We start from the raw sequence: 21,470 nt of genomic DNA on the forward strand, positions 1-21,470 counted from the left end.
AGCTGACTGCCAGAAACTAAAGTCCGCGTGTAAACACAGCTCCGATAACCCTGTTTGGGTTTGTCTCACGAGCAGGTGCAAGGATCACTGTCAAGTCCTGCAGTTTTCCCTCAGATGCCTGTGTGCTAAGAAACTGTGGACTGAAGCAAAACCCAAGCCAAACAAGCCAGCTTGAGATCTTGACAGAAGTGTAGGAGAGAAAAAACGCTTCGGTTTCAAGCAATAAAAGATTTTCTGCTTGCATTTTTGTAAATTGGGGGAAACTTATGAGGCGGGTTCAAAAAAGGAAGGTCAACATTGAAGGAGCAGAGGCCAAGACAATAATTTAAGTCAATAATAAGAGTTCAAAAGCAATGGATCCTACAATTCCCATAATGCATCTCAAGCATTTTGTTCGCCCTCTGACTAGTACCATCCCCAGTATTTTGAAACAATACAGGCAAAGTTTTAAAGCTGGCTGTCTTTTTAAATCAGGGTGATTTTTCAGACTTGACACAGCATGCATTATATTGGTGTTATAGCCTGTATGTTTAAAAACCAGTGGAGGAGCCTTTGGAATTTATATTTGGAAATAATAAGATGCATATTTTTTATTTGTTACATTAGGCAACATTAAATCTTTAAATTCACAATAGCTTGTTTTTTTTCACAACAGTTCCGAGGCATTTCTCAAATGAATGCTGATTTCATTGTAAGGCCGCCAAGAGCAATACTATAATTACAGTACTCACAACAAGTGTTGTTGAAGTGTTTTTAACCTCAAGAACACACAAGAAACCTGTTTTTAATATACTGACTGAATAACCCTTATCTTTAATGTTACACATATGTAGGCTATTTGGGCCTCATAATGTTAAAACTATATTTTCAACAATTTTTTTCTATCTTTAAGCATCCAAGAAAACGGAGCTCCTCGTTTCCATTTCCAATCCAACGTTCAGAAAAAAAGCAGTGCCATCTTTGTAAATGAAACGCTGTTGAAGCGCCGAACAGTTGTTGTTTGTTGCATCGGTCATATCTGTGAAATATATCTATATTAATATGTTTGCTTAACGGATCTCCAGCACCCACTCGTTCCAACCCACCAGTTTGTGGTGGGTGGAGGAAGTGTTGATATATTATTCATTTGTTGTTGCACATAAATTATTGCTTATTAACTCAAATCAATAGAGGGAGCTGGGTGACAAAAAAAGGGAAAATATTCAGTCGGTGGTTGCATGCAGGCAGAGATGGAGCGGCGTCAGTGGAGCAGGGGAAATGTTGAGAGAACTTCTGCATGCACTCTTTGAAGATTTTGCAATGAATCACTGTCTGCTTTTATTGATTAAATGAAGACATTAAATAATTCAAGCCAAGGTAGATTGGAAAATGTTTGTCGACTATGTATTGGCCTCATATACAATACATAAGATAGTGTGATTGCTTGTAGCTAGAATTAAATAAAGTGTTTCAATAGTGTTCCTACATGACGCAGGGCAGATTCAGAGACAGACAGCTGCAAACACACCTTCTGTTTCCTCGTCTCTATGTCCCCTTTTTGTCTCCCCCTTTTTGTCTCAGTGTCCCTTTTTGTCTCCCTCTCTTTTGTCTGTGCGCACTGAAGTGCTTTCTAATTTCCATCTCTGCGAGCATGCACTCTATGTACGGTTCCTGGTAATATATCCACACCTCACTGTTGATGCTGCTGCTCGTGCTCGCAATATATTCTGACCTCACCGAAAAACATGAATTATCCAAAACGTTCATCTTAAAAATTAATTTTGGCTTCCTTTCTAATGGAAATTGTGAGTAGGTGTCTAAGTCTACCTGTCCGTAATACACAGGGCCCGTCTTGACCACCCGGATTGCCCACAATGCCTTAGTCACATGACGGTGGTAATCCTGCTTGGGACTGAATCAGCCCCTAAATCCTCGCAGTGCAGATTAGCACAGGAAAAGTACAGAGTGGGAGACTCTGTAAGTACAAGGACTTTCCCCCTGCTTCCTGTAGCTTCACATATGCCTCACTATAGGGCCATCTGTTATACTCCTACACCGTGACCTGAGTAACCCCGAAGAGACCTCGTTGGCACTTTTACAGTTAACATCATTTTTTATTGTCAAATGAAAATGAGAAAGAACCAGATCAAGATCCAGTTCACAAGATATCAATTTTAAATTTTAAAGTATATTCTAGCCTCGTCATTTTGGTCCAATGGAGTGAAGTAACAGACTAGTTTGAAGCTAAGATATTTTGCCGCTAATTTTAGCACTGAGCCCATTCCATTTACCGGAGGTTTGAAACTTTTGCATTTTACAAAAAGATAAAATAAGATTACACTTTGTTGATCCCCAGGAAGGAAATTAAGTCTTACAGCGGCACAAAAGGAAAGATACATGTAATATAAGCCTATAGGTTATATAATGGGATTGTGTCTATATAAGTATCTAATTATCTTATCTCCAATTATTACGCCTCCGCACCGGCAACAGCTGTTGCATTATGTTTCCGGTGTGTCTGTCCGTCTGTCCGTCTGTCCGTTTAGTCCATTCTCATGAATACAATAGCTCAGGAACGCCTGGAGGCATTTCTTAAAATTTGGCAAAAATGTCTACTTGAACTCTAGATTTTTGCAATTCAATATTCAGGAAAATATTTCAACCGAAAGGGTCTTTCACAGAGAGCTGCTCAACAGTGAACATGCTTTTCTCTTTGTTGCCTCATTTCTCTGATACCGAGGGTTTTGAACATGAACAGCACATGTGCTTCGATGCCACTGAGCACTCAGACAGGCATGACCACAGCATGTGAAGCAGCATGAGGCAAATAGTTGCCGCTAACAAGCCCTTTGCCATCTCTATTTTCTGAAAACTCACATGGCTTGCGTGTTAAAAATAGAGCATCCGTCTTGTCTTATGCCCATCGATGTGCATAATTATGAGGCTTTGTGCTCTTCACATGCATGGCCAGTGATCCCATTACCTCCATGGAAACAATAAACGGGTTATGAGAAGGCGTCCTCGGTAACCCGGTCTCCCTGGTAAAATCTCGGTCTGTTGCTCATATCCTCTAATAATGGGTTTTATTGGTAAGCTGCCTTTTCATGCCACTGCTTATTGTCCCCAAAGAGTGAGAGAGTGACTCACCTTATTCCCTAAAGTGAGACTGATCCTTTGATTTAGCGCTGCATTGTGGGAACCACTTCAATGTTGATGGGAGTTCAAGGTCTCGAGAGTTTGCATGCTGTACAAATATCAGTCCATGTGGAGATCTAAGGCATCGCCATGTTCTGTATGTGGTCGAACTAATGATGTATAACTGTCTTATCTGACTTTTTCTCTTATTTTATTAACTGCTACTGTCTTTCTGATTGTGTGCCTATATTTATTCACTTCTCCCCTACAGTGTCTTAGGGTTGGGTACTGTATCTCTATTGCATTCAACTGTCTCTGTTATTGGTCTGTTAACTACACGGCCGCCATTGGCATATCTTTTTGCTGTCAAAAACAACCTTACTGGCATAAAATCATCATTAATCCAAGAGTTTCAGGCTATTTCTGTCAACAGTTTATCCATTAAGCCCCACTTTATCCACGGACTGATTTGCCGACTTTAAGAGTAACACTTGAACATGTTTTTTAAGCTGAAAACTAAATGACACATCAATGCTGTTCCTAAAAATCTGTTGTTTAAAAATCTGCCCTAATCTCACAAGGCCAATACTGAGAGAATCGACCGTCTGGGACTAATCTACGTCATGAAACACAACGCGCTCTTCCCACAGTGTCTTTTTCCTTAACCACCGTGTAGCATTACAATCACTGCACAAGCAAAAGCCTTTTATCACCTTTCTTTGTACTGAAAATCAAGCATCATCACATTGAACAGTTACTGATTGTCTGGCGATAGCAATGTGCTCTCCTACGCTGTGCCGAAAGTGTTGATGAATCATTAAGTTGTTACATTTATGTCATTTAACTGCTGGCTAGTTAGTCAGCTAACGTAAGCGAGCTAATTCCACCATGTTTTCCTGCTAACGTTACACAGGTTAGAGAAAAAGAGCAGAACAGCAGGCTGGTGGCGTCCCCTGCTGCTAGGAGACCACAGCCGGGAGGAGAGCAGACGGGCGCTCCAGTCCGTCTCCGATATTGCCGCCTGTGCTCCTACCGGTGTAGTAGTCTCCTAGCGGCTAGTAGTGAGGCGCAGGGACTGCGGAGAGGAATTCTTGACTAACTGTTGGTCTGATCTGATCCCGGCCAAGAAATAGTCCAGCACAAAACCCCCCTGGGAAATCACAAAATGTTTCAAAACTTTGTGCACAAGGAGGTGAAATAACGAATAACTCCATAAACCCAATTGACCTTGGAACTTCCAGCAATGAATAGCTTGGAGCTACATTTACAAATTACACTGATGGATAGGGATCAGTGTAATGGATAAACTATAATTAAATGTCAGAATATTTAAACTGAAACACCACTGCTCTGAGCCACCATGCGTGCAACTTTGATTAAACTGAAAGAGTGATGCCTTTTGGTACTTTGAATGTTTTTTAAACACCTACTGAGTTGACCACAATGATGCTTGTTTAGGATGAAATGTATAGGTAAAGATGATTGTGTTACTGATTGGCTAACCCTCATTGGGAGAAGACATGGAATCACAATCTCTTTTTGTTATTGTCAGGAGAACCACTGTCGGAGGATTAAGATCCTGGGGGACTGTTACTACTGTGTGTCTGGACTGACCCAACCCAAGACTGACCACGCCCACTGCTGTGTAGAGATGGGTCTGGACATGATTGACACCATAACGTGAGTGTTCATATTTATTTTCTTATATCTAGCACTATTACAATAGTGATCATTCCACTAAGTGTACAGGAATTAAATCATTATCTGTCCATTTGCTTTCTAAAACAGGCCAAATAAATCGTCCCTTTAATCGTTACTCTATTCCAAACACACTGTTTAACTGAGTCCATGTTGAGAGATTCTCTTCAAGTAGAGTAAACTGAAGCCTGATCAGCCATGTGTGCTGTGAGTGAATTTTAACACTGAACATCTGAGTGAGCAGAACTACAGTTGGCTGAGAGAGGGGTAAAAAAAAAAAGGGCTTTCATGGAGAAAGTGGAGAAATCAGCTATTTTATTGAGCTTGTTGTCCTCGCATACCCTGCTAAGGACCAAAGGAAAGTGAGAGATTGAGATGGAGCGGAAGATAAAATCAGAAACTTTCATGACTTGACTGGAAGCCTGTTAATTAAGATTTTACTTTTTTCCTCAACACTGATTAAACAGAAATGCTCAACTTAGCAGTCTCTTTTGTTTGTTAGTCTATTTCTGTATGTTGGAGCAAAGTAAAGCATTGTTAGCAGTTTGTTCCCCATCTGTCGGACAGATTGACACATCTATTTGCAAAGACTGCTTGTAATAAGAGGTTTATATTATTCGCCTGTCTCTGACCTGGATCATTATCCATAATGCTTGATTTGATTCAATCAACCATGTTGTTTAATGCAACACTGATGATTGATTTCCTTTAAGGTTTGTGCCTAAATATACATACAATGATAGCAGTAACAGTTTTACCCACGATGGACCACATGGAAAACATATTGATCATTGACTGTTTGAGAACCTTTCAATATTATGTCTAAATGTTTCAGCATGGTAAAGACAACATCCTCTGCTATAGTTTTCTCATTTTTTGTTTAGTTTGTGTCTATAGAGTCTAGTTTGACAGGCATGTATTATTAGAATATGTATACGTCTTATTCAATAAACGTACAGTGCTTGTGTACAGTGATATATTGCTTTCGTTTTTAAAAAATGTTTTAACTGAATGACGCTCTGCAGTCGCACTTTCACAAACAGCAGAAAGTCCTCACACACGTCCCTGAAGGTAAAGGTCCCCTAATGAACACAGAGGTCACTGGAGCATGTTAGCATTTAGCATCGCTGGTTAGCCAGACTTAGCATGTCTTAGCATGTGTGACGTTTCTTAGCGTGCCGGTATGGTGCTGCTTTAAATCTGTCATTAATCCAAATAAATGTATTTATTTTTTTACTTCCTTGTTTTGGAGAGGTACAATATGCTTACTATTTTCAACAACCTGTGTCCGCAGACACACCCAATCAATTATGACGTTTCATTTCCGGAGTGTCACCTTTCTGCTGCAGCAGACACTGATTCTCTGCTGCAGCTGCTGATTCCTCTCCTTTCTTCTGTTCCATTCTCACGCAGTCTATCAAGATTTTTTCATGTGACTTTTGTTTCTAAATGATAATAATAATAACAATTGATATGAATACTAGTAATAATAAAATGACAGTTTTTGTCTGTACTTGTACAAAAAAAAACCTACAAGTTAACAAAAAACGGCTTTGTTACAGTAACAAGAGTTAATGTAATCCGTTGCTTCCACCCCTGGAATTGGTAATGTCACTTTGTGTTATTTTTGTCCATCTTCTGCACTGCACTGCCCTTTTTATGCTCTGTCTATTTATAGATATATAAATATATAAATACAAACACAACCTCACTCCAACACTCCATGTGTTCTGTCCCTGCAGGTCAGTGGCAGAGGCCACAGAAGTCAACCTCAACATGCGTGTGGGCTTGCACACAGGCCGGGTGCTGTGCGGCGTGCTGGGCCTCAGGAAATGGCAATATGATGTGTGGTCCAATGATGTGACACTAGCCAATGTAATGGAGGCTGGAGGACTACCTGGGTCAGTACTGGACATTTAGCTTGAAGACCAGCCTCAACAGCAATGGACACGACACATCCACACTAATTATGTGATCTAGAATTGACACATGAAATCATATTGTAAAGCGAGGTGTGAATATTTACAATATTGTCCTGTATATATTTACCAAGAGTTTGCCTTAATGCCAGTGTTTTTAAAATACTGATAATTGTTCTTAGACTTGGCCATAATCAAAATCACCTTTTTGTAGAATTTTCAAAAGCAGGATTTCAGGCCTCATTTTGACAGTCTCCTGTAACTGTTTGTGCCTATCATGCTGCTTGTGTATTACCCTGTCTTGTCTCCGCATGTGTTTCACAGGAAAGTCCACATCACCAAATCCACGCTGGAGTGCCTAAACGGAGATTATGAGGTGGAGCCTGGAAACGGCCACGAAAGGAATGCCTTCCTCCAAAAACATGAAATTGAAACCTTCTTTATAGTGCCATCTCACCGACGGAAGGTATCGCACTGAAATTCTGTGAATGTATATTTAGCTTCACAACAGAGTAAAATTATCGAGATGACGCTTCCTATGAGACGTTGGCCTCAGTTGAACCTGTTATTACCTAGACAGTGTGGACACATTAGCAAAGCTTCTGCAGGACGTATGCTAATCAGTGTTAACAGACTTATGTGGTAAATCGGCTAGGTTAAAAAAGCAGACTTATCTCGACCTTACTTCACCTCTATGCCAATATGTACAATCAAATAATCAAATAGAAATAGGCTTATAGTGTTGTCGTGTCCAGCGTCATATGACGGAGCTCTCACACACTTGTTGAGCTGATCTCCCTTCCAGCCTTTACTGGATTGGACTGGGGCCATAAAGCCCGTGGCATCTATCATCTTGAGTCTGCACAGTCCTGCAAACTTACAGTTATACATATATGTGTGTGTGTGTGTCAGTGCTGACACATAAACATGCACATCTCCCGACAGATGTGCCACAAGCAGCTGGAGAGGGAATTTCAGTCTTGGTTCTGTATTACTCTCCTCTCCTCTCTTTCTACCTCTCCTCTCCTCTCTTGCAGCAGGTTTACTATTATGCAACGTAAAGCGTTGCACATAGGTTACACGGGCCCTCGTATGAACCCGTAACACCCCAGTTGCGTGCATTTTTCTTCGATATGCGGGAGACTCTGCTAATCCTCTTAATAGAGCTGATGGTTCGACTTCATCAAAGGCATGGCTCAGAGAAAGATGTGCCCTGACTAAGCTGTGTTGGATAGGCTGCTACTCGCTATGCTATTGCTCCTTTATGTGCTCCTGCTCAGGGACACGCCTTGGACGTTGTGTATCGAGCAAAACAAATATGTCTTAGTGCAAAGGACATCTTTTCAAACACTTTAAATTGTGCTTAATTTTGATCAATCTTTCTAAAATAGCTTTCTAAAATGAGGAATGAGAAATGAGAGCAGCAAAGTTCTAAAACTATTAAAACCACCGATGGGATGACCTTATTTGAACCATTTTCAAGTTAGATTCCTGAGACTGATAATAATGATTGCATGTGTGTGCATGAGCATGTGTGCACTTGCATGCTGTCCAATGTGCATGATTTCTACCCTTACATAATATAAATATATATATAAATCTGTGTGGGGTATCATGACTAAATCCTTGTTCCCGTTTCTTATCTGGTGACAGATATTCCCAGGATTGATTCTTTCGGATATAAAGCCCGCCAAAAAGATGAAGTTCAAAACTGTGTGCTACTTACTAGTGCAGCTTATGCACTGCAGGAAGATGTTCAAGGCTGAGATTCCCTTCTCCAATGTCATGAACTGCGAGGACGGTGATAAGGTATAAACTCTCAGTGTCTGTGTTGACGTTTCTGTGTTTGTTCGTGCTGTGATTTACGTAAATGGAGACGAAAAGATGTACAAGTCTGAATGTCTAGAGTTTTCTGCAGTAGTGAAATATATATTTGCTATACGCTTGTTTCATTACTTGGATTTCTAATTGCCCTTTAATGTGGGCCTGATCTCTTTATTTAAACCATAACCTGAATCTTTGTTGTCTTTATTCATGGTATTGTTTAAGCTTTGTGGTAAACTCTGGTGATAAAATCTACTTTAGCAACAATATCTGTCAGGCAAAGGCTTTCTGTAGAACAGTTAATCAATTAAGAGGCATTTAAAACTTTTCTTTTCATATAATATATTTTAATTTAATGTATAGTCCTAGGTGTCTTGCAAAAAAGCCATGACATTTCCATAATGTGCCTAACACCAGGACATAGCCGTTCCACACTGTACATTTGTATGAGCTTAAAACATGAGCTTAAGCTCCACAGGACATAATTCAAACAGAACAGAACTGCAGTTCATTCAAGGGGCAAACATTAGAGGAGCTACAGCGTGTGTTTGTGGATTCCTTCATGATTTACTGGCTTCCTTAATGTGAACTCTTGGACAGACAGTGGATATTATTAGCATGTGCGAGAGATGCTCCAGTCCCCAATGCTGTCACACAAATATTCTTTGTCACCTCATTGAACATTGTACAGTACAGTCTTGCAGATATGTTCGAGGCACAGCCAGTTCCTTCTCTCCATTGTCCATGGATCTTGCTGTAGACTTTAGACTCGAAAATGAATCGTTAGCCGATTTGAGTTAGCTGCCTATTTTGGGGGGTTTTGGACTGCCTGTTGGACAAAAAGCGAGCGATTCGAATGTGTCACCTTGTGCTTTAGGAAATGTGGAGGTTACTGTTTTCTGACATTTTAGAGATAAAATGATTAATCAGATTAATTGATTATTAGAATAATCGCTAGGTACAGCCCTTCTCTGAATGGACTCTCTTAGAGCTGATATGGAAATTGTGGCACACAATATTGCACTTCATAGAAGTCTTTTTCCTAGTAGTTTACATATTTTTCCATGCTTACATTGAATCTGCGATGAATTAGCATTTTTAAGGAAAAAATAATTCAATATTCGGGGTAATTAAAAAGGCTTCACACACTCGCTCTAGCAGCTGTACGTCTCAGTCAGTATATAAATATATGGCACGGATGTGTGCTTCATTGTAAGTAGCTAGGCAATTATGGTAAGTGATGCTCCTATCAAGGCCTTAGCATGTAGCTCCTGCCATAGACCAACATACCGCCCCCCCCCCCCCCCACACACACACACACATACACATAAACTGTCACTGACACTGACAAATGTCAAAGAGCTTACTTGACCTTGTGTGCCTTGAAATAAACCCAGTGGCCTGGCAGATGTATAATTCTTGCGCCAGCTGTTTAATCCAGATTTTCAGGTGTGTGTGTGTGTGAGAGTGTGAGTGTGTGTGTGTGTGTGAGTGTGAGTGTGAGTGTGTGTGTGTGTGTGTGTGTTGGGTATGTATTTTTTCTTATTTTGGGGAGTAACCACAGATCACACAATCATTAATGGGGATTCACCTCTACAAAAAATAGTTCCTATAAGTATGATTGTTTATTTTGGGGTTATGACTATGATAAGGGTTGGTGAGGTATGTTGCAGTCGTGGTTAAGGTCAGGACAAACATCCAGGGAATTAATTTATGTCAAAACAAGTATAGTAGTGCAGCAGTGTTTTTAATATTTTCTTTGAAAGTTTGACCAAGCATCATCCTCCTGCCTTTATAGTGTGTTCCTCAGTGGCTGCTCAAAGAAGAACTTAACCTCACACTACATGTCTCCTCTTAGATCTGCATTACTGATAATGACAACACTGTTGCACCGTAGACAGAAGGCAGATTAGTATAATATGGAAAAGTGGTGACGGGTTAAGTCATACACGCACCCACTACCGAATTGTAATTCCGCATTCAGACCACAGACACTTGAATTGTGTGAAGAGATATATGCATTCAAGGCACGGAGGGGAGCAATACGGATGAATAGGATTTTTGGTGCAGCAGACATGGCTGCATGATGTGTCCTGTGCTACACCGAGCGCAATATGGAATATAAGGAGAAGTCGGCATCTGTGCTGTTGCCTCGTGAATAACAAAACGAGAACATGAGGAAAGCACAGAGAACTAAAGGATGGAAACAGGGAGATAAAGGAAGAAGAAAGACTAGATGGGGGGGTGAACAGAGACAGGGAAGGATATAAGTAAGGAAAGGATAAAGCAGGGATGTGAGAAAGAAAGTAAGCATGAAGAGACAAAACCATGGATGAAAAGCAGGAAGAAGGGTAGAATAGATCAAAGCAGAGAAGGATAGAAGAGTGAAAGGATATGTACACAGAAGCAGGCAAGGAGAGAGGGAGTAAGGAAGAATATACAGAGCCAGGGAGGGAAGGAAAGAAGGAAGAATATACAGAGGCAGGAGAGAAAGGAAGGAACTAAGGAAGAATAGATTTAATCAAGGAAGTGGGAAAGGAGAGACAGACGTAGGTAAGAATATATGGAATCGGGGTAGGTAAGGAGGAAGTAAGGAAGATCACACGCAAACAAGAAGGACTGAAGGAAAAACATATGGAGGCAGTGAAGGAAAGGTGGAAGCAAGTAAGAATATATAGAGCAGCAAAGGAAAGAAGGAAGAATATACAGAGGCAGGAGAGAAAGGAAGAAACTAAAAAGGAATAGACGTAATCAAGGAAGTGGGAAAGGAGAGACGGACGTAGGTAAGAATATATGGAATCGGGATAGGTAAGAGGGAAGTAAGGAAGAATATACGCAGGTGAGAAAGGAAAGAAGGTCGGAAAGTAGAACATATGGAAGCAGGGAAGGAAAGAAGGAAGTAAGGAAGACTGCACGGAGCAGGAAAGGAAGTGTGTGTACAGAAGCGTGGAGAAAAGGATGTCAAGAACCCATGAACACTCTGTTGATCCTTGCTCACCCTTTGCTCCCCTACTGTTCCACCGAGCTACACATTTCATTCACCATGCTAACTAACATGAACACACATACCACATACACACAAACACACACACACAAACATCCACTCCGCCATGTTAACTCTCTGGCTTTGCTCCAATGCCCAATGTTTCGCAAAGCAGCTCCCTTTGGCTGCCGAAGACACTTAGCCACAGCGGGGTGCGTTCAGTAATGAAGTTAAGTGTGAAGGCAATGTCCTAATTTGAAAGTATAATCAGCTGCCCGTGTATATTGTTGACTCTCTTTCACCCTTGTTCCTAATATGATAATGCTCCAGTAGTGCGGAGAATACAGGGCGCTGAATTGCACCTTTTTTTTTATCCCACTGTTGTTTACCAAGTTCAAGTGAAGATTTTTTTTTTTATCTTCACCAGCGGAGGGCCATGCGGACGGCCCCGCAGAAGCTGAGGAACCGCGCCAACACAAACCAGGCTAACGTGGTCCAGAGCAGCCCCAGAACCCGGGTCAACCGCTACATCGGGCGCCTGATCGAGGCCCGCCAGACCGAGTCGGACACGGCGGAACTCAACTTCCTCACGCTAATGTACAAGTGCTCGGAGCGCGAGCAGAGGGTGAGGGCACTTCAGACACTGCAGACACACACAACGCACCTGAACTTATTGTGCATTAAACGTCATAATGATATTTTGACCCCCACCCTTTATCTGGTCTCTGGCATTTCGCAGTACCACCAGCTTCCTGATGAGCACTTCACCAGCGCAGTGGTCCTCTCTCTGATCCTAGCCGCCTTGTTTGGCCTTGTCTATCTTCTCATCATACCACAGTACGTACAGCAGATTCTGTTTCCATCCCTTTTTATCTCTCTATTGTTTTCCCTCTCTCCATTTACCTCTTAGTTACTCAGGTCATTGACCTTTTAACTAACCCCCGCCATCTTTTCGTTTCTCCTTTTTTTTCCACTCAGGGGCACAGTGGTACTTGTCCTTCTGGTCTTCTGCATCTGTTTCCTAGTCGCTTGTATCATGTACCTGCATATCACTAGAATACAGGTAAACACGTCCTTCTCACCTCCCTTTCTTCAGTCCCCCTTTATCTCACACTGAACGAACAGAGCTGTCAAGTTTCTTCATTAAAACTTTTCTCGGCTGTAACTCTTCTTTTTTTTTGCTGACTAAAGACAAAAATGTAAATGTGTTTCACAGAGGCTCGTAATAACGATTCAGTATTCATAGGCTTCAAGATTACTTTCTAAGCCTCTGTGCTGTGTTTAAACTAGTCTGTTCATTTCAGCTTTTGTTGAAGTTGATGCTCGTCCTCAAAGCTCTTGACTGCATCAGTTTGAAAGTTTTTGTTTTTTGACACTTCATGTTCTTTCAGTCTGTTCCTTACTCACCTTATTCACCTCACACTATACCCCAATCAGCATTTACCTGTTTGATTTCAAGCTTTTCTTTGTATACTGGTCTTACAGATGCTATATTATATTCACACATATAGTACCTTATATGTAGACTACTGTATAAATATCACAGATTCACAATATCATTCATAATTCCTCATGGTCTCCGTCGCCTTCACCTAACTTGTCTTTGTTGTTATCTCGCAGTGTTTCCCAGGGTGCCTGACCATTCAGATTCGCACTGCTCTCTGTATTTTCATAGTGCTCTTAATCTACGCTGTGGCCCAGGCCTGTGTGGTAAGTGGGAAAAGGCAACGGTAAAAACACACCAGTCATCCACCAAAAAATTACCCACCATACTGGCCAACCAGTAAGGATAATGTTGCTAAGCCTTGGGCTTTAATTGTAGTTTCTTTTGTGGTTTAAAAAAGGCAGTGTTTGCATGCTAGAGATGATTTATTGTAAAATATGTTTACAAATATTGTAACAATTGTGCTTTAAATGATGGTAGCCTAAATAAGGAAACCTAAAAAGCTAAAAAATTTAAATTAAAAAAAAGAACGCATTTATAATAATTCTTACTATGAGAGTAGGTTACCATTGAATCCTTTCATCCTTATGCATATGTATCTGTCTTGCCTGGGTCAGGTGGGCTGCATGCCCTGGTTGTGGGGAAGTGCCAAAGCCAACAGCTCAATCGTCATCATCGATGTGGACAGCGGCGCCAACCACACCATGGCGGAGCTGCCATGCGACGGCGCCCGCTACGCCTTCCTGTCCTGCGTGGTGGGCACGCTCACACTTGCACTTTTCCTGCGGGTCTCCTGGCTGCCAAAGATGGTGCTGATGCTCCTCCTGGGGGTGCTGTACATCACCGTGTTCGAGCTCAGCGGCTTCCGCAAGACTGCAGGGTGAGAGGTTCACGGCACGACACTACCGCGGACACATGGCACGCACGATTATGCACAGTGTAAAGTCTTTTGGACTTTTAAAAAAAAAAAAAAGTTGGTTGTGTTTCGGAGTTATACGAGGCAACGATTGGCTGAGAACCTCAAGCAACGTTTTATCTGTGTTTGATCCTGAGAAGGGACGGATAACCAGGAGTTTGGAGGATCATATACAGTACATGAATGAGATGCATGTATGTGGAGGAGTCTCTTTGCTTGTCTGCAGCCCACACACCCTTTCATTTTCCAGCCTTTGATGCAGCACATGTGCTCATTAGTTCCAAATCAGAATCCTGAAAGGACAATGTGGGCTGGATGATGGGAGCATGTTAGCTGTATTTTATTATATTTATTTTCAGATAAAGATCTCTTTTAGATGCAGTTATGTTTCAATGTTCAAGCACATTTAATCGCTTTCATTTATACATTTTCTTAAATTTAATATTTTGTAAAAGTAAAAGAAAACATTATTTATGTAATAAAACATTTTAGCTTCTAACGCTGTGGGGGGGGGTCCATTAAACCTTCATGTGTAGTCTTCTGTGTGGTCCAGTCCGGTGCTGACTTGTGCGTTGGTCTCTTCCACATTTAATCGCTTTCATTTATACATTTTCTTAAATTTAATATTTTGTAAAAGTAAAAGAAAAGAAAACATTATTTATGTAATAAAACATTTTAGCTTCTAACGCTGTGGGGGGTCCATTAAACCTTCATGTGTAGTCTTCTGTGTGGTCCAGTCCGGTGCTGACTTGTGCGTTGGTCTCTTCCACAGTGGGGGGTCCTTCCACATCCGGGGCTATGAGCCCATCCTGTCTCTGTTGCTCTTTGTCAGCGCCCTGGCCCTCCACTCCAGGCAACTTGACCTCAAACTACGCTTGGACTTCCTTTGGGCTGTGCAGGTCAGGACGTGTGAGAAATTATGCCATTACAACCCTGATATATGTAAACTATCGGGGTATGTATGGAGGGATTTGTATTTATAGGCCGCCATCTGTTTGTTCTTTGGCAAACACGAGGGTAAGAAGCTTTGTTTTCATTTGGCGCCAGGAGGGTGTTTTGCATAGTGGGATTGCAGAAGCTGAATTTTAAGCTATCTAATCATTTAACTAGAAGAATTAGTCATGTAATGTACCCAACTCCATCCAACTATGAGCCACACAGTCCGTGTTGTAAGGTTTGTTACTGACCCCGTGTGGTGAAAATGTGTGACAAAGCTACAGTCCTCACGGCTGTATTTGTGTATTTCTGTTTGTGTGTGTGTGTTATGTTTGCTGTCAGGCGGAGGAGGACAGAGATGGCATGGAGAAAGTCAAGCTGGACAACAGGAGGATTCTCTTCAACCTTCTGCCCGCACACGTGGCTCAGCATTTCCTGTTGTCGAACCCCAGGAACATGGTGAGCCTCGCTAATAGACAGGCAGACAGACAAACAGACAAACAGGTAGATCACCAGACAGAAAACACCAATCAGAAGACACCAGAGGGTGCGCTTGATACTGTTACACTGTATTTGCTTTCGTTCTGCATTAGGATCTCTACTATCAGTCCTACGCACAAGTCGGTGTCCTGTTTGCCTCAATCCCCAACTTCAACGATTTCTACATCGAGCTGGATGGCAACAACATGGGAGTGGAGTGCCTGAGACTACTGAACGAGATCATCGCAGACTTTGATGAGGTGGGATGCAGATTTCAGTTTTTTTTATTCTTGCGCTTTGAACACAGACTTGCGTGAGATTTGAGCAGTGTCTGCATTTTGTGCTTATTTGAATCACAGCTCATGGATAAAGAGTGCTACAAAGACATAGAGAAAATCAAAACCATTGGCAGTACATACATGGCAGCTGTGGGCCTCGTCCCCACCATTGGTACCAAGGTGACGTGTCATTTTTGTGCGTTTTGGTGTCTAAATGGATGTAGTGCACCATAATTAAGGCAGAATGGGGGATTGTTTTGGTGCATAGATACTAACCGCTCCGTGTACTTCTCCTCTTCAGGCCAAGAAGTCTGGCTACGACCATCTGAGCACCATAGCAGACTACGCCATAGAGATGTTTGACGTTTTGGATGAGATCAACTATCAGTCGTACAACGAGTTTGTGTTGAGAGTGGGTATGTCTGCCCTCGTATGAAGCCGTCAGCACAATCACAAATGAAACCACATTATTTTGTGTTATTCTTTACCATGTTCTTATGTGTCGTGCAGGTATCAATGTGGGTCCAGTGGTTGCCGGGGTGATCGGGGCACGGCGACCTCAGTATGACATCTGGGGGAACACGGTCAATGTGGCCAGCAGGATGGACAGCACTGGAGTACCGGGAAAGATACAGGTATCAAACGCACCTTAGATTACAGTATTTATCTTAAAGTAATTGAATTATAAAGGCGTTTGGTTTACACTTAATGCTAATGCTTTGGATAAAACATCAAAATACAGTTGTATAGGTAAAATTCATGTCTCATAAAAACACAAAACTAATAAAAAAGTAGAACATCATGAACCAGGACTTTAAAGACAAGTAAATAACAATATGTTAATATAATGTTTTATTTTGTTTTCTTTGATTGAACTTTGCTGAACCCCAAGAGCGTTTTCCTCCTGTGGTTTCTGTACGTTTCCAGGTGACAGAGGACGTCTACCGCCTGCTGAACACCAACTACGACCTGGTGTGCCGTGGCAAAGTAAGTGTCAAGGGCAAAGGTGAGATGCTGACCTACTTCCTGGAGGGCAAGGTTCAGGGCGTGGGCACCGTCACCACCTCTTCGGTCGTGCGCTCCGCCAGCCTGGCTCGCCGGATCCACTCCTGCGGCAAGACCAGTGTCCCGACCAACCTGGTCAGCGGCTCGTCCGCCGCCAGCCTGAACGCCTTCCCCGGCATGGGCAGCAACGTCCAGCTGAACGCCGGCAACAGCAGCAACAGCCAAGCGACGTGCCTGACCTCCACCTGCGTGCCCGCCGTGGGCGAGGAGGACGAAGAGGACATCGAGTTGACGGAGATCCAGATCCAGGCCGCGGCAGCTGTTGCAGCTGTTGCAGCTGTTGCAGATGTTGCGGTGTAGGAAGAATGGACAAACTTCACTGTAAAGAAGGAAGGAAAAAGCCTGGTGGGAGGCCTAGAGAAGACAGGGCTGTCCAGGTGTTTCCTATAAATATACTGAGCTACTGGCACAACCCAGAAAATGCTCATTCAGGGTGTGAATTTATGGAGAAATGACATGGTGATAAGAGACAATCAGAATCACTTGGAGGGATTTTTTAACTTCTTGCCACTCTTGGGAGACCTTGGAGTCCTCTCTTTAACATCTCTAATACCAGATGATTAGATGTGTGGCATCCCCAGGTTCCCCCTCAGATCCAGGTATAATGTGCATCTTTGTCTTTTTAATGTCGTGCATAATCCGTGTACAGGGGATATGTGCGTTGGTATCCAGACAAAGACTGATCACGCTATTGCTTTTGCACTTGTATTTTTCTGATTATGCCAAGGATACACTGCATTATATACCACGTGAAACAGTGTTGTTTCTTTCTCTTGGTGTGCGTAAGCATGCACGTGCGTGTACTTGTGAGCGTGTGTATGCATGCGTGGTTAACTCTGAATTGCAAAACTAAACAGCACAAAATACTTTTTTTTTCTTTTCTACTCAGAGCTCACTGGATGAAAAAGATTGGATTTTTTTTAGACGTATTTACAGTCGATAGTGCATGACTTTTTTAAGAGTTGACACAGCCATAGTAACGGCGCTCCTGTTGAAAGAAAACCAAAGTATTGAGCTTTCCATAGATCTTTAGATTTACTGCTTGTATTGCCTGAACATGTGTGACAACATACAAGAGAGAAGGGTGAATATATTTGGCATTTGGGGCTCATTCAGACGTCTTGGGTGGACTTAACAAGTTAAAGCCCCCCTTTGTGGGGTGCAGACATATATGTAGATATCCAGGAATGCATTTATACACACAGAAGAGAGCACATACAATAAGCACATGACTTCTACAAATGCACGACCTAGTCCTTTAGCCTAAACCTTTCAAATGCTCTGTGCACACCGGCACATCTTCTTGAGACCACACAAACTTTTGGTACAGTGTCTGGCTACTGTCCTCTCTGAGGCATGCGTCGCCCTATACTCCAGCTTTTTTTCAATATAGAATAAAAAATGTATAATATATATATATAAGCTTAAGCATGTCTCTCAGATACAGTCTCAGAAATGTGAGGCCCTTTCGAAAATATCTTTGTAGCCTCTTTATCAGCTTTGGACTTTCACTCGATCCGCAAACGTGTAAATACATCATGTTTCAAGTTTTTTGCCTTACTCAATAAGCTTACAGTGATTACAACCTGCCTTTTTAGATATATTCACTTTGATATGCAGATCATACTTTTTTGTAAATAGCCAAAAGCTGTAAACTATGTTGTATCTTGTACAGTGTAAAGTTGGGTTATTGAATATTTTGTAATAAAGACAATATTGGTGTATAAAATAATCAAATGAGTAGTGGCTGTGAACGTCAGTGAGAGTCGGACGCCAAGATCTGAAACTAGAAGGTGTATGGGATTGTGGGTGAAGGTGTAAATGAAGATCTTTTTGTTGATTTTTAGGATGAGCCAAATCCGGATTCAATCTATTTACTTTTTTTCCTCCATACCTCAAACGCTCATCAGGCAACAAACATAACTTTTTCTAAGAAGTCGTCCCTGTTAGTTTCACTCTATAAAACTTCATTTCTCACACCTTAGTTTATGGCTCTTTAAATAACAGCTGTCAGTTTAAGCGGCAGAATACAGAACACAATGTTTTTTTATGCCAAACGGTGGACCCCCACAACCCACAGCCAGATGGATGTCACCATGTCACAAACAGTGAGCGGGGGGCCAAAAGTGTTTTCCCAGTGCTGATGTAGAATTTATCTAAGGTTCACTCAGTGTAACAGTTAAGTCAACACGCGCCTGGCTAAGTCAAACAATTTCAGTACAGTACGGTGTTGTAATTTTTTTGGAATGAAAAAAAAAAAAAAAAGACGGGGTCCGTTATTGAATATTTCCGATAAATTGTTGCGTCAATGTACCATGAAGGAGTTCTTACTTCACAGAAAGTGTCACCGCCATGGTAACGGTTCCCTGACTCTAAGCTGAAGTTGACATTAAGCAATAAAGGGAATCCAAGGTGAGTTATGGTTCACAAATAACACTCCCCTTTGTGTCATCAGGGCTAAAAGGGGTCAAGATGAGCAAATGAGATTTAGACATTCATCAATAACAGAATTTCAACATCCATGAAAAATGCAATTTTATTCGTAATTTTTGTAATTTAATGGGAAATAGAGCCAATGTTCTGAGTTTAGTGATGAGAAGTTGTTAACACATCACTTTTATTTAGTTAGTCAAGTTAAGTTACATCAATAACTATTCAAACTCAACCAAACCAAAAACAAAAAAAACAGACACAAATAAAATCCTGATTGTAATTGAGGTCTAACAATTGCGTTGAATACATTTCTATTCTCGTAAAATACTTGGAAAGCATTTGGAATTTTTTTTAAACATATTTTAGCATTTACATGTTCGCGAGATTGCAGTCTGCCTCTTCGCTGCATTAACTTCCACATACCATAAAATTCCATACTAACATGCTTTTCGGTATGCTCAAACAGTATTTTAGTTTTTTTTTTAATATGTCCAAAACCTTAGCATGAAACCAGTAGTACTGTGGATATGGGTCTCCAACCGGGAAGGAAGCTCTCGGGATAAGTCGCTATAATCATAGATCAGTGCGCCCGAAAGATACACACTGCTGTAGTATTTTGAATGATAGTACACATAGTGGGTACTGCTCTGTAGTACTAGTAGTCAAAAACGCCATAGGGTGCCTTTAAGTTCATGTATGTCAAATGTTATGTTTGTCTGAGCAAAAAGCTCCAAATGTTTTCCTCTTGGCACAAGTTTATTAACAAATTAGTCTTTTTTTCTTTATAAGTACCAGATTACATTTTATTTCATTTATTTTTTAACCTCCCTCCAGAGCCAGCACATTAGTATGAATCACTGTGACAAATAAACTTTAAAATACCAAGTTACCATTTCAAAATATGGTTTTAGATAGATATGTTTTACAACACACACATTGATTTTATACAACCTTTGGTTCCTGTGTCTAAAAGGACATCCACTTCCACCTGCCTGTAATCAAGCTTCCACACCTGATTTCAATAATCAACTAACGACAGCCTGAAACAGTGGGAGCCTTAAATAACAGAAGAGCCCAGACATCCTGCCACATAGACATTCAGTAGAAACATGTAAGTTTCAAGCCACTGTGTTTAATCTTAGTATGTGAAATGCCTTTTTTAAAAAATCCTAAAATTCATCACCAAATGGATTCCTTTATATTAATTCTGCTCTGTACATGACAGTAAATGGGGGAACAGAGGCCACGTCTGGAGCCCATACAGGAGGAGTCGGAGAGGGAAGATGAATTCAGAGGAAGCGAAACAGGAGAAGGAGAAGGAGAGGAGGAGGAGGATGTGGAGACAGAGGAGGTGATGGAAGAAGATAAAGATTCTCCGCTGAGGGTTATGAGACCTAGGAGAGTGTCTCGTTCCCTCAGCGAAGACAGGTTTCTTCGCACCCAATCTACCGACAATTATCAGGAGGAATCGGCCGGGTTCTCAGAGTCAGATTGGAGCACACACACGGTGGGTTTAAGTGAGGAAGCTGCCCCGCCTCAGCAGACAAGAGTGGGAAATAAGAAGAGGTCCAGCAGTGCTGAGCTGAAAATAAAGGTGAGTTGTAGTTTTTTAGGGACGCAATTCAAATGAGTTAAAATGGGAAAACGTATGCTCTATTCTTTTTTTTAAGGTCTCCAAACCGATAAAAAATATAAAAGTGAAACCGTCTGTGCCGAAGAAGAGAAAAAGTAAAGTGAAGAAGAAGAGTTCTCCGGCTGTGAGTGCTCACTTTAAGAAAAATGTGTTTTTTACTTTAAAAATACATATTATAATGTAGTTTTTGATCACCAATGTCCTTAAAAATACTTCCAAGGTGGATCCGTTTCCTCAGTGGCTGGTGAATCTGATGGTCAACATTGAAGAGGCGACGACTCACCAACTGGTGGTGGAGTAACAGAGGCGAAAACATGTGGGGCGAGTCAACCAGTTCGGCCTCTGAATGTAGGACAAACTCTTCACGGCTAGAATGCCATGCTGAGGGTTGGCACTGCAAGAGAGTAAAGTCTGTGTGCATGTTAACGTTTCTTTTTTGTCATCAGTAAACAAACAACAAACAGCTAAGGTACAATAATAAGGCATACATGGAGTGTTTACCTGCTGTCAATGTCACTTGAAAAAAAATAATTATTTTTCTGATGTCTTTTTTCATATACATTTTTGATATGTATCTCCCATTAGAATTGTTTATGGGAAAACTGGGAAAAACACAGACTTCATCTTTCTCATGATATGAAACTAGAAAGACAAACAGACCAAAGGCAATTCTATATTCACATCAATCAAATTTCTCTTTTGGATTCCTTTTCCTAGATATCAATAAGAGAGGCCACCACTCCTCAT

General features: G+C 41.4%; 2 protein-coding genes across 3 annotated transcripts in view; both read left to right on the plus strand.

Moving 5' to 3' along the window:
- Window positions 1-18,295, plus strand: part of LOC129088688 (adenylate cyclase type 1-like) — a 35,586-nt gene extending 17,291 nt beyond the window's left edge. Inside the window, exons 5-20 of the mRNA XM_054595985.1 lie at window positions 4,667-4,794; window positions 6,555-6,713; window positions 7,056-7,197; window positions 8,385-8,540; window positions 11,966-12,163; window positions 12,278-12,375; window positions 12,517-12,601; window positions 13,159-13,248; window positions 13,600-13,862; window positions 14,671-14,797; window positions 15,177-15,293; window positions 15,428-15,574; window positions 15,674-15,772; window positions 15,894-16,008; window positions 16,103-16,227; window positions 16,520-18,295. Coding sequence (XP_054451960.1) covers window positions 4,667-4,794; window positions 6,555-6,713; window positions 7,056-7,197; window positions 8,385-8,540; window positions 11,966-12,163; window positions 12,278-12,375; window positions 12,517-12,601; window positions 13,159-13,248; window positions 13,600-13,862; window positions 14,671-14,797; window positions 15,177-15,293; window positions 15,428-15,574; window positions 15,674-15,772; window positions 15,894-16,008; window positions 16,103-16,227; window positions 16,520-16,957 — 2,487 coding nt within the window. The 3' untranslated portion in view covers window positions 16,958-18,295. The remainder of the gene's footprint in view (window positions 1-4,666; window positions 4,795-6,554; window positions 6,714-7,055; window positions 7,198-8,384; window positions 8,541-11,965; window positions 12,164-12,277; window positions 12,376-12,516; window positions 12,602-13,158; window positions 13,249-13,599; window positions 13,863-14,670; window positions 14,798-15,176; window positions 15,294-15,427; window positions 15,575-15,673; window positions 15,773-15,893; window positions 16,009-16,102; window positions 16,228-16,519) is intronic.
- A 1,812-nt stretch (window positions 18,296-20,107) lies between these two features.
- Window positions 20,108-21,467, plus strand: LOC129089225 (VID27-like protein). Of its 2 annotated transcripts, XM_054596616.1 has the most exons (4): window positions 20,108-20,201; window positions 20,316-20,684; window positions 20,761-20,847; window positions 20,944-21,467. In XM_054596616.1, exons 2-4 carry the CDS (start codon window positions 20,319-20,321, stop codon window positions 21,022-21,024), a joined length of 534 nt encoding a protein of 177 aa, XP_054452591.1. In that variant the 5' UTR covers window positions 20,108-20,201; window positions 20,316-20,318; the 3' UTR covers window positions 21,025-21,467. The 2 variants fall into 2 exon arrangements, with proteins under 2 accessions (XP_054452591.1, XP_054452590.1); XM_054596615.1 differs by having other exon boundaries at window positions 20,108-20,684.
- The last annotated feature ends 3 nt before the right edge of the window (window positions 21,468-21,470 follow it).

This window comes from Anoplopoma fimbria, chromosome 3 (assembly GCF_027596085.1).
Source record: "Anoplopoma fimbria isolate UVic2021 breed Golden Eagle Sablefish chromosome 3, Afim_UVic_2022, whole genome shotgun sequence".
In the NCBI taxonomy this organism is placed as follows: domain Eukaryota; kingdom Metazoa; phylum Chordata; class Actinopteri; order Perciformes; family Anoplopomatidae; genus Anoplopoma; species Anoplopoma fimbria.